General features: G+C 52.8%; 2 protein-coding genes across 2 annotated transcripts in view; one reads left to right on the top strand and one right to left on the bottom strand.

The window, feature by feature from the left end:
• Window positions 1–9,298, top strand: part of LOC113204199 (thrombospondin type-1 domain-containing protein 4) — a 46,609-nt gene that overhangs the window by 17,828 nt on the left and 19,483 nt on the right. Inside the window, exons 4-6 of the mRNA XM_052268966.1 lie at window positions 3,124–3,250; window positions 3,354–3,456; window positions 3,569–3,714. Of these exons, the coding sequence (XP_052124926.1) occupies window positions 3,124–3,250; window positions 3,354–3,456; window positions 3,569–3,714 (376 nt within the window). The remainder of the gene's footprint in view (window positions 1–3,123; window positions 3,251–3,353; window positions 3,457–3,568; window positions 3,715–9,298) is intronic.
• Window positions 583–1,315, bottom strand: LOC113204174 (uncharacterized). The gene is made up of 3 exons (XM_052269004.1): window positions 1,186–1,315; window positions 994–1,110; window positions 583–891 (listed from the first exon to the last, which is right to left on the bottom strand). The coding sequence occupies exons 1-3, from the start codon at window positions 1,225–1,227 to the stop codon at window positions 652–654; spliced, it is 399 nt and encodes a 132-aa protein (XP_052124964.1). The 5' UTR covers window positions 1,228–1,315; the 3' UTR covers window positions 583–651.

Below are 9,298 nucleotides of genomic sequence, written 5' to 3' on the forward strand. Positions count from 1 at the left end.
CCCCTCCTTCCGCTCCCCGTTGTCTTCGCACGTCAGGAGGGCTGTTTTCCTCCCGTTCCCGCGTCGATACCGAGCAGACCCCATTACACACTGCCTTTGCCAAGTCCAATAGATACTTTTTACAAAAACAAAATTAGATTCACCGGAATTACTTTCGTAAAAATTTAAGAATGAAGACAGGTTGTTTTTTTTTCTGTTCACACAACATATTCCTATTTGTGCGTTGTGAAGTGCTTTGAACAACGTATCAAAAGATGGCGATACCTTTTTTCGGGTTCCGCTAGGAGAACGACACTTTGGGCCACAGCAACTAAGTCCCGTCTGACCTCTCACTAAAGGAACTCTTGTCGGACACTATCCCGGCGAGCTTACCCGACAGTCTCTGTAACTCCCATCTCACGTCAGATATGAGTGAGAGAGACAGAAGACTTTCTGGTAAGTGTAGTGTCCGACCGATTGCAAACTCTACGCACGGCACGGTGCCGCAAAAGTCATAAAAATGGTAGGTTGAAGTTTTAAAAATAGTTATACGAACAATACTTTCAGGACCTAGGATGAATCTAGAGAATGGGTCTAGAGAACTGATCATGCTTTTGCCTTTCATAGCGATTTTATTACTGCCAAGACAAGACAGCCAGTTAGATATGGCAGTTAAAGAAGATGATAATACGCCTGCGCTGCTTTTGGAACGACGGCGCCGGTAGAGTGAGTCGCAGGCCCCTTCTTGGCCAGCTTGGCGTGGTGCTTCTTCAGGTGCTTCTTCAGGTGCTTCTTCTGGGGCTTGCCCTTGGGGCTCTTCTCGCTCTCGACGGGCTTGGCCTCAGGGGCATCGCGTTGGTGCACACTGTGACCGGCGGCCTGGAGGTGGTGCTTTACAAGAGCTCCAGCGAGGTTGTGGTGTTCCTGGGGAGCCTGTCCATGGGGACCAGCGGCCTGCTTGTGGTGCTTCTGAACAGCGCCAGCAAGATGGTGCTTCAGAACAGCGCCTGCGAGGGTGTGGTGTTCCTGGGGAGCCTGTCCGTGGGGTCCGTGTCCCTGTGTGGCCTGGAGGTGGTGCTCTAAAAGAGCGCCAGTTAGGTGGAGGCTCGGGTCTGCCAGAGCGGCCACCACCTGTTGTAAATTCAAACAATGTCAAATTTACAGCGGATTACCTACTATTATTTGTTTTTCGGTTATTGTTGTTACCGCAAAAGCAACAGCGACAGCGAAGCAGAGGAAGCGGGCCATGTTGTCGAATGTGCAGCACCGACTGGTGTGCCGTACTCAGCCCTTGCTGTCCGTTTTATATGAAAGGTGTCGTGACCCCTCGCTGCGGCGTTTAACAGCCTGTTTTGGCGGTAGAGCGTCTTTATCTTTTTAAACGTTTAGCAGCACGAGTTTGCCATGTGTGAGACAATTAAAAAGCCATCAAACATGCACGTCAGTGCAGTATTGCACACAACGAGCTTCCCGAACTCAGTTTCGTATTCCTAACAAGCATATCTATATTATGGGACCAACTCCCAACAACATGCACAGTGGGCGATTGCCCCCCTTTTGGTGCTCATAAATCAGATTTTTCAATGTCATATTCAAAAGTTACGGATGGTGGATTCTTATTTGGAAAGGGTTAAAGTATGACAGGGAATTTTAGATTTGACTCAACCCGCCGCGTTTGACCAGTACAGGCATCGAAAGGCGAGAAACGGGGTAAAAACATCGCACTGATAAACTAAAGTGTTCAACTGCTCAACACTTGTAAGTGTGCAACTTCGTAGTCGTACACTTGCAAGTGTTAAACTCTTCGGTTCTCACTTCCTCAGATTGGACGCTTACTGTGTAGGAAGTGTTCAACCGAGGAGTTGCACACTTGCAAGCGCACACCTACCGAGTTGCACACTTGCAAGTATTTAACTTGCAGTTGCACACTTGCAAGTATTTAACTTACAGTTGCACACTTAGAAGTCCTGAGCAGTTGAACACTTAGTTTATCAGTGCGGCACTGTCAACTTGTTCATTTTTCACTTTCTATATGTTAATGTAAACTAACAGAAACATCAACAATGGGTTTCTTTTCCCAAAAGAAGCAACTGAAAAGGAAAAGTAGGACATGTGTCGCAGGTCAACATTTTGGTCAGTTTTTGTGTATTTGATGACTTTAACTATTATTATCTCGAGTTGGCGGAAAAACGCGGACGAGATTCGGGTGCCGCCAGTTACTGGACATATAAAAGTATAAGTTTTCGCCAGAAAGACCGTGGAATGTTGCGGAATGTCGAATCAAAACCTCAACTTTCTATGAAATTTAGTATATTTACCCCCAAAACACTAAACCGTCTTCAAAAAATTCATGTCGCAATTTTCCTTTTCAGTTGCTTCTTTTTGGAAAAGAAACCGTGCGTCAAATGGTGACGTCACGCCTTGTGCCTCTCTGCACGCCGCTTTATGACATTACAAGCAATAGCACATTTGACAAATCATTCTTATTAATTTCAATTGCGTGTGAAATGTTCAAAGTTTCAGTTACAAATGTATCATCTGCTAATAATTTGCTAATTTTTTTGCTAAAAATGTGTGAAAAATTCTCATCGCGTGGGCCTTGCCAAGTTTAGTCCGGTCCCCCTTCCTCCTTCTCCTCATGTCTAATGGAATAAGCCCATTAGACAAGATATGATGTCCGCCATTAGGGAACAGTGCATCTCGGTACGCTGTACTTGCCCCCTCCCCTTCGCGGGCCAGAACACTGAAAGCCCCCCCACTTGCTTTGTCCAGAAGGGCCTCTTGACCGAAAGCCTCTCCGCGCGGTCCATCCTATCCTCGCGGTGGTGATTCCACGAAAAAAAAAATACGAGGAGGGGCGTAACGTACGTCCGGGGGCTCAGTGCAGTCGCGTGCGAGCTTCAAGTGGTCTCTATAACGAGAGGGCCCGGCCCGCTCTCTTTCTCTCTCGCGCCCGACAATCTCGTCCTATCAAAGAGAGATAGAGAGACACAGAGACAGATTGTGATTTATGAAACGATTCCTTGCACCCTCTGAGGCGCGCGCCGGCGCTGGCGCACCCCCTATCGAGCGCGAAACACTTAGCATTGATTGATCTGATTTTTTCCTCGTAATGTCGTTGTTTCTTTATTGTTGCCTCCGCAGGAAACGGAGCGACCGCGCAAAAAACGACGCGGACGTGGGCCCCAACAAGAAGAAGCACAAGAAGCAGCGCGTCTTCTCGACGCAGTGCGTCGGCCAGTACAAGCGGGTGCACGTCTGCAACGAGCAGGTCAGGCCAGTTCTATCCTCATGGGCGTCCTGAAAAGGGGCAAACCTCGGGGCAAACGGACCTTTAATATTAGTTGTAATTTTTGTTTTAATCTATTTTCTAGGAGTGTTCGAACGGCGGCAGGGACTTCAGGGCGCAGCAGTGCGAAGCTTACAATAAGAAGAACTTTTCCGGACATTTCTACGAGTGGGAGCCTTTTTTAAGTGGTAAGAAACAAATCGATTTTGAAAATAAAACTTTTGTGTGTTTTTCAATTTATTTTTGTGAATTGAAAGTTTTTGCCGGGGGTGGTAGTTTTTAATTGATCTCCCCTTGCAGCGCCGGACCCGTGTCAGCTCAACTGTCGCGCCCGGGGCTACCGCTTCTACGCGACGCTGAACCAGACGGTGGTGGACGGCACCTCCTGCCGGCCGCAGCGGACGGACCCGGGCGGCCGCTGGCTCTGCGTCACCGGCATCTGCCAGGTAAAGCAGGACAAGACTCGACTCCGCGCATTAGAGCAGTATAGCATACCGTCGATTACAGCAGATATTTGCTTGTTTTCGCTAGCACATCGTTTGGTGCTGCAAAGTTCCGAATTCCGCTTCTCCGGCCTTTGGGTGCGCCGGCACGCCCCCCCCCCCCCCCTGCGCGCAGAAGCTGTGTCCCCCCCTGCCGCTTCCGATCCGCCCCGCTTCCCCAACAGAAATCACCCCGTCCGCGCGACGATCGTGTTCAGTATTTTTCGGTCGTTCTCCCCTCGCCGTCGTTCGCTTCCCCCTCTCTCCTCCTCCTCCACCCCTTGCCGACGAGCGCGCCGACGTGTCAGAGGTCGAGCCTAAATCTTTTGACAAGTTCTCCCGTTCAGGGAACGGCCGCGGGCGGGGTTGGGTTGGGGGCGGACCGCGCTCCTCTCTGCGCGCCGTCCTGGCCGAGTCTTTTAGCACATCACCAGTGGCTCCGCCTTGCTAGTCCACACCGGCCCAAGTTCAAAACAGAGGCCAGAATCAAGAAGGAAGTGTGCAAATTTCGAGCTGCGCTGAAAAATTTACAACGTTGCAGAAAGGGCAAACAACACTATGGAAGAGCCAGTATTTCTCAAGAGATCATGACATAGGGGAAACGTTTCACTGATAGAAATTAGTATTTACTTTACACCTCTTGGTTGGGTAGCATACCATCGGACAACGCCACTCAACGCAAATTTGACGAAGCGGTGGGACCGGAAACGCGAGCGGCGGGCGCGGCGCGCCGCGGCGACACTCTCGCGCGGACACACGGACACATGCACGAGGATTTATGGCGCAGAGGGCTGCCTTCGACAGGACCGCCAGGGCCACGGCGGCCGAGACTCGGGGCGAGCCCTTAGCAAATACAGACGCGCCCGGCGACTTGTCCGCGCCCATGGACACCGTCATCCATCTCTTTTGGCGGGCCCGCCCCGTCCGCCTTGTGTTTTGGCAGACCGAACGCTGAAGCACAGCAGCAGCCCTCTCCCCGCGAGTCGGGGGCAGCAGCAGGGGCGGGACCAGAACCAAAAACAGGAAAGAGAGTGGGGGTGATTGTCTGTACCGTCGTCGGTACCGTCGTTGGCAGTCTCGGCGCCACCAGCGCCACTGCCTAGTGGAATGAGAGAGAAAAGAAGTGCGAGTTACCGTCTCTGTTGATTTTCGGATATGGGACGACAGAAATGAAGTTGTGTTGTTCTGTGGTGAGTGGGGGAAAGGGGAAAGGGGGGGGGGCTGTCACCGACGAGGGGTATCGTCGCTCAGCTGGCTGGCCGGGCCTTGCTTTCACGGAGTAGCCGCGCCGACGACCATACCCCGCGGCTCTGGACGAACTGGCACTACTCCAAGCAGGTCAGAGCCCCCACCTCAACCCCCTGAGCCTCTCCACGTCCCGGCCAAGCCCCGGCGCCACCGTGCCCCGCTGCAGGCCCCGCTCCCCCTGACGGACTCAGGGCGTTGCACCCCAACTGGTGGGTACGGGACAATTCTTATTTCAAATTCAAGTAAGGAGATTTCGATATTTGCGGAAAGGGGACCGAAACTAAAATGAAGGTGTTTGTTAAATGCATTGCGGAACGGGGACCTTAACGAATGAGCTTCGAGGGCGTCGTCGTCGTGCTCCAGAAGAAGGCCTTGCCTTCCTTGCGCCTCTTGCAAGTCCGAGACCACATACACTCTTACACGAACAAATTACAAAATGACCCGTTTAACACGTTCAGTGCGGCGTGACCACAATGTGGTCACGCCTCGCTCGCCAGACGCACAGCCGCACTGAACGTGTTAAGGGCGGAAGATGGATCTCACCAGGCCTGGTACAAACGCGCGCCGGGGAGCACCGCCCTTGTACCCTACGGCCCCACCGAGAGCTCTGCTGTTTCTGCACAGAAGAGAGTGTTTCCCTTCGCACCCGCACATCGTTTACGAGAGTGAGAGTGTTGATGGCGTTGATGCAGTGCGCGGTGACGGACGACCGGCTTGTGGCGGAGGGCGGCGGCGGCGGCTCCACTGCTAGATGTCGGTAGGTAGGATTCGGAGTAGGTGTTGTAGGGTTAAAAGGAAGATCGCCCTTCCACCCCGGTCGGCATTCCCTCGATCTCTCCGTCCCTCTTCCTCTTTTCCTCTTCCTTCTCTTTGCTTCCTCGCGCCACAGAGCCTTGAAATAGCCTCTCTCCCGTGACGTCAGCGCCGGCAGGGCGGCCCGATAGTTGACCTACGATATGGCGGCCTTGTCGGAAGTGCGAACGATCGGCCCCCTGAACGCTATTCCTGAACGGACCAGGGCGGGGCGGGGCCCGGCGGGGCCCGGTGGGGCGCAGGCGGGCGTAAGGGGTGGACGACTTACTTCCCGGTCCCAAGAAAGACGTTCAAAAAAAAATCGGAGGAATTTAGGTGGGGTAGGGTTCTTTCTCACGTCCGCCATTTGAGCTATGTGCGGTTGATAAGCTCTTTCAGACACTTCCATAAAAGCTTGCGATCAAAAAGGAAAATTTCACCGGCTGGAAAGCTAAAATCCGAGCAAAAACCTAACTTTTTACAACTTCAAGTTCAACTGAGGTGAAAAATTTTAACAATAAAAAATATCCCTTATTGACTCTTACGTTACAAATGAATGTGACACTTTATTATTTTTACTTAAATTTATGGGGGGGGGGTGTTCACCATGTGTTCAGTTTAGCTGCTGTTCCAGCAGGCCCCCATCGTGTTCACAAGTTTGACTCGGTTGTCTCGCGTGTTGTCGGCACACACGTGCACGCAGAAACACACACACACACATGCGCACGCGTTTCGCATAACATTTGCAGCACGGAGCCAGGCCGGGGGGAGGGCCGCGTCCAGGCCAGCCGGCAGGCCGGGGTGTCAGAGAGCTTGTCTTGTGAATGCTCCGCGGAGAACGGAGTGGAACCGATCGGTTAAGGTGAGTGAATAGAGACGGTCATGGGGGTGTCGGCTTACACGCTCACACACAGACGCGGACGCACGCACGCTCACTGGCACACACACACACGTCGGGACTGACACCTGACGGATTGGAAGTGAACCTGGCCCGGCTGCCCCGGCTACAAACGGCGCACGACTCTGAGACTCTTTTGCTCTCTGCGCGCTGCTCTCCTTGCCCGTCATGCGACCGCGCCATAAGAGTCCCCGCCACGCCGCGGAGCTATGGAACCTTCAACCTGCCGTGTGAGTAATCACCCTTGACGAATAATTCGCCGGCGATACTAAGTCTCCCAGTGCATGCTGCAAGTGCAGGGGTTGCTGCTGCGTCGCGCCCCGCTTGGCCCTGGCGCGGCGCTGCTGCTGCTGGCCTCCTCTGCACGGTAAAAAGAATGTCTTGAAATCCGAGGAGAATTCTTGGATTACAAGGTAGGGTGGATAATTTCAAGATTGGCTCTTGAATCCCAAACTCTGTCTTGAAACTCGCTGCTTCTAAGGGAAAGCCGTGGAATTTTCGTCTGGTATTCAAGGGTTTTCCTTGAAGTACGATCCGGATGCTCCAAAGAAAAACCCTTGAATGACAGACGAAAATCCCAAGGCTTTCCTTTGGGAGCTGCGGGTTTAGAGACAGAGAGTCTGGGATTTCGATGGCCAATCTTGAAATTATCAACCCGATCCTTGAAGTCCAAGAAATTTTCTCGGATTTCAAGACATCCTATTGACCGTGAGTCTGATGCGCGACGGTTGCATGTTTTGTACGAGAATAGCCTATCGCCAATATCGTTACGGCGGGCTGGGCGGCAGGATGCGGGCAATGAGCGGCAGCGACACTCACGTTGGACGCGCCGTGAGGGATGAGCCCTAATGGTCGTCCTGAGACCTATTGGTCATGGCCAGGCGCGTCCAGAGGGCGGCCGGACCGACCGGCAGACGGACCCTCCGTATCACGTCGTTATATGCGCCGCTCCGAGCGCGCAAGTGATCCTGCTATGTATATCTTTGAGCAGCGTCCTTTTCCTGTGCGTCTGAAGTTAGTGTCAAAGTGTCTCTATTAGGCGTCGCGTTTTATTCAGCATCGGTAAATCTGCTGTATCTGCACGGTATTGTCAAATGTAAACAGGCAAACTCGATCCAAGATAGGGAAACAAAGGTGCCAAGTCCTATCTTTAAAGGGTACGAAATGTTTAGTGTTTTTACAATGGCACTTAAACTGCCAAAGTAGGCACTCATTTTAGCAACTTTATAGAGGCAATAAACTGAACATTTATTTTGTACCGCTACTTGGCACATTTTTTCCCCCAATAAATTTGCACGTGTACCGCAACAGAAACAAAATCGTTTTCTGGAAGCCAACTACATAAAATGATCCGCAGAGTTTCTAAAAATGTCGATGCGCCCAACGCCCACGCAGTTGCTGGTACTATTCACCGGTACTCGCGTCCCTGCTCTGCCCTCCTCCCTCGCTCTTATCTCTTTCTCTGCATCTCGTCTCCTTCCTTGTCGCTCCCATCCCCCCCCCCCCTTTTTGATAACAGCGCGCGCAGGTGCGTGTTTCTCCTGATTGGCGGAGGAGCAGGAGGGGGAGCAGGAGCAGGGAGAGGGAGAGGGAGGAGCAGAGGACCACACCGGCCCGTACCTCGCGGTAGCTCGCTCCCTCCCACTCTCTCTCCATCCGCAGGACGCCGCCCTTCCCTTCCTCGCGCTGATCGCGAGTCAGTCAGTCTCCTCGCGTCCGTCGGAACCAGCCGTGTTGGTGCCGCGTGTGGTGCCGCCGCCTCCCAGAGCAGCGCCGCCCGCTCCGCGCCGCGCGAGCGACGTGCGTGTGTGTGTGTGTCACCCGGTGTTTTTTGACTCTGCCCGACGGGTGGGGCGCAGGACCGAGCAGTGTCCTCCTGGATGGCGACCAATAGTTTGGCTTTTCGTTAAAACCGCGTTGCCAGTTGCCCAAATTATGCTAATTTTCATACACATATAGTTTAAAGTTAATGAGTGAATGGAATCTTTAAAACAAAATCACCAAGCAGTTTTAGTATTAACACGGCTGGTTTATGGCGCTTGATTAAACATGGGAGAGTGACCAATTATTGGTCACGCTTAACTGAACATGTTATTTTTAGAAAATTGTTTGGAGGACCACTTTCTGAAACACACGACGAAGCACCTGTGTGTGTAGTGTGAGCAGCAGCGCTGCATGATCAATGGCTAGTGACCATTCTACATGAGAAACATCGCGGCCGAAATCGCAAGCGCGACCGCGGAGTCAGTGCAAAGCACGCGCTGCTGTTGTCGTTGACGTCAGCCTGCCGTCGGCGGGGATAGGCAACCCGAGCGCGCGCGAGTGCTGCGGGCGTGCCTACCGTACGCCCTGGCAGGCGCTCCCCGGGGGCGAGCTAGCTCAGCTCCCGTCCTCCCGCCGCGTCTGCTCGACGTGCCGTTTCGTCTCATTAAATAGTTTTATTTCGGTCCGACCCTAAACACCGCTCACTTTTTTTTCACACCGAAAATCTCCTCTTCGCTCGCTCGGATACCGTTTAGTGGCGGATCGTGCGTGCCGATCTGCGAAGGGCGTTAAGCCAACGAGCGCTTCCTCTCTCTCCCTCTCTGTCACTAACTCACTCTCACCCCC

Source organism: Frankliniella occidentalis, unplaced genomic scaffold (genome assembly GCF_000697945.3).
Source record: "Frankliniella occidentalis isolate FOCC.00 unplaced genomic scaffold, Focc_3.1 Scaffold4, whole genome shotgun sequence".
Classification (NCBI taxonomy): Eukaryota; Metazoa; Arthropoda; class Insecta; order Thysanoptera; family Thripidae; genus Frankliniella; species Frankliniella occidentalis.

Bases quoted from the DNA above. Each gene is read 5' to 3' on its own strand.
- LOC113204174 (XM_052269004.1), bottom strand. From the start codon at position 1,227: ATGGCCCGCTTCCTCTGCTTCGCTGTCGCTGTTGCTTTTGCG. The intron at 1,111-1,185 runs GTAACAACAATA...AATTTACAACAG, and splicing joins CTGTCGCTGTTGCTTTTGCG to GTGGTGGCCGCTCTGGCAGA. The intron at 892-993 runs CTCGCAGGCGCT...GAACACCACAAC, and splicing joins CTCCCCAGGAACACCACACC to CTCGCTGGAGCTCTTGTAAA.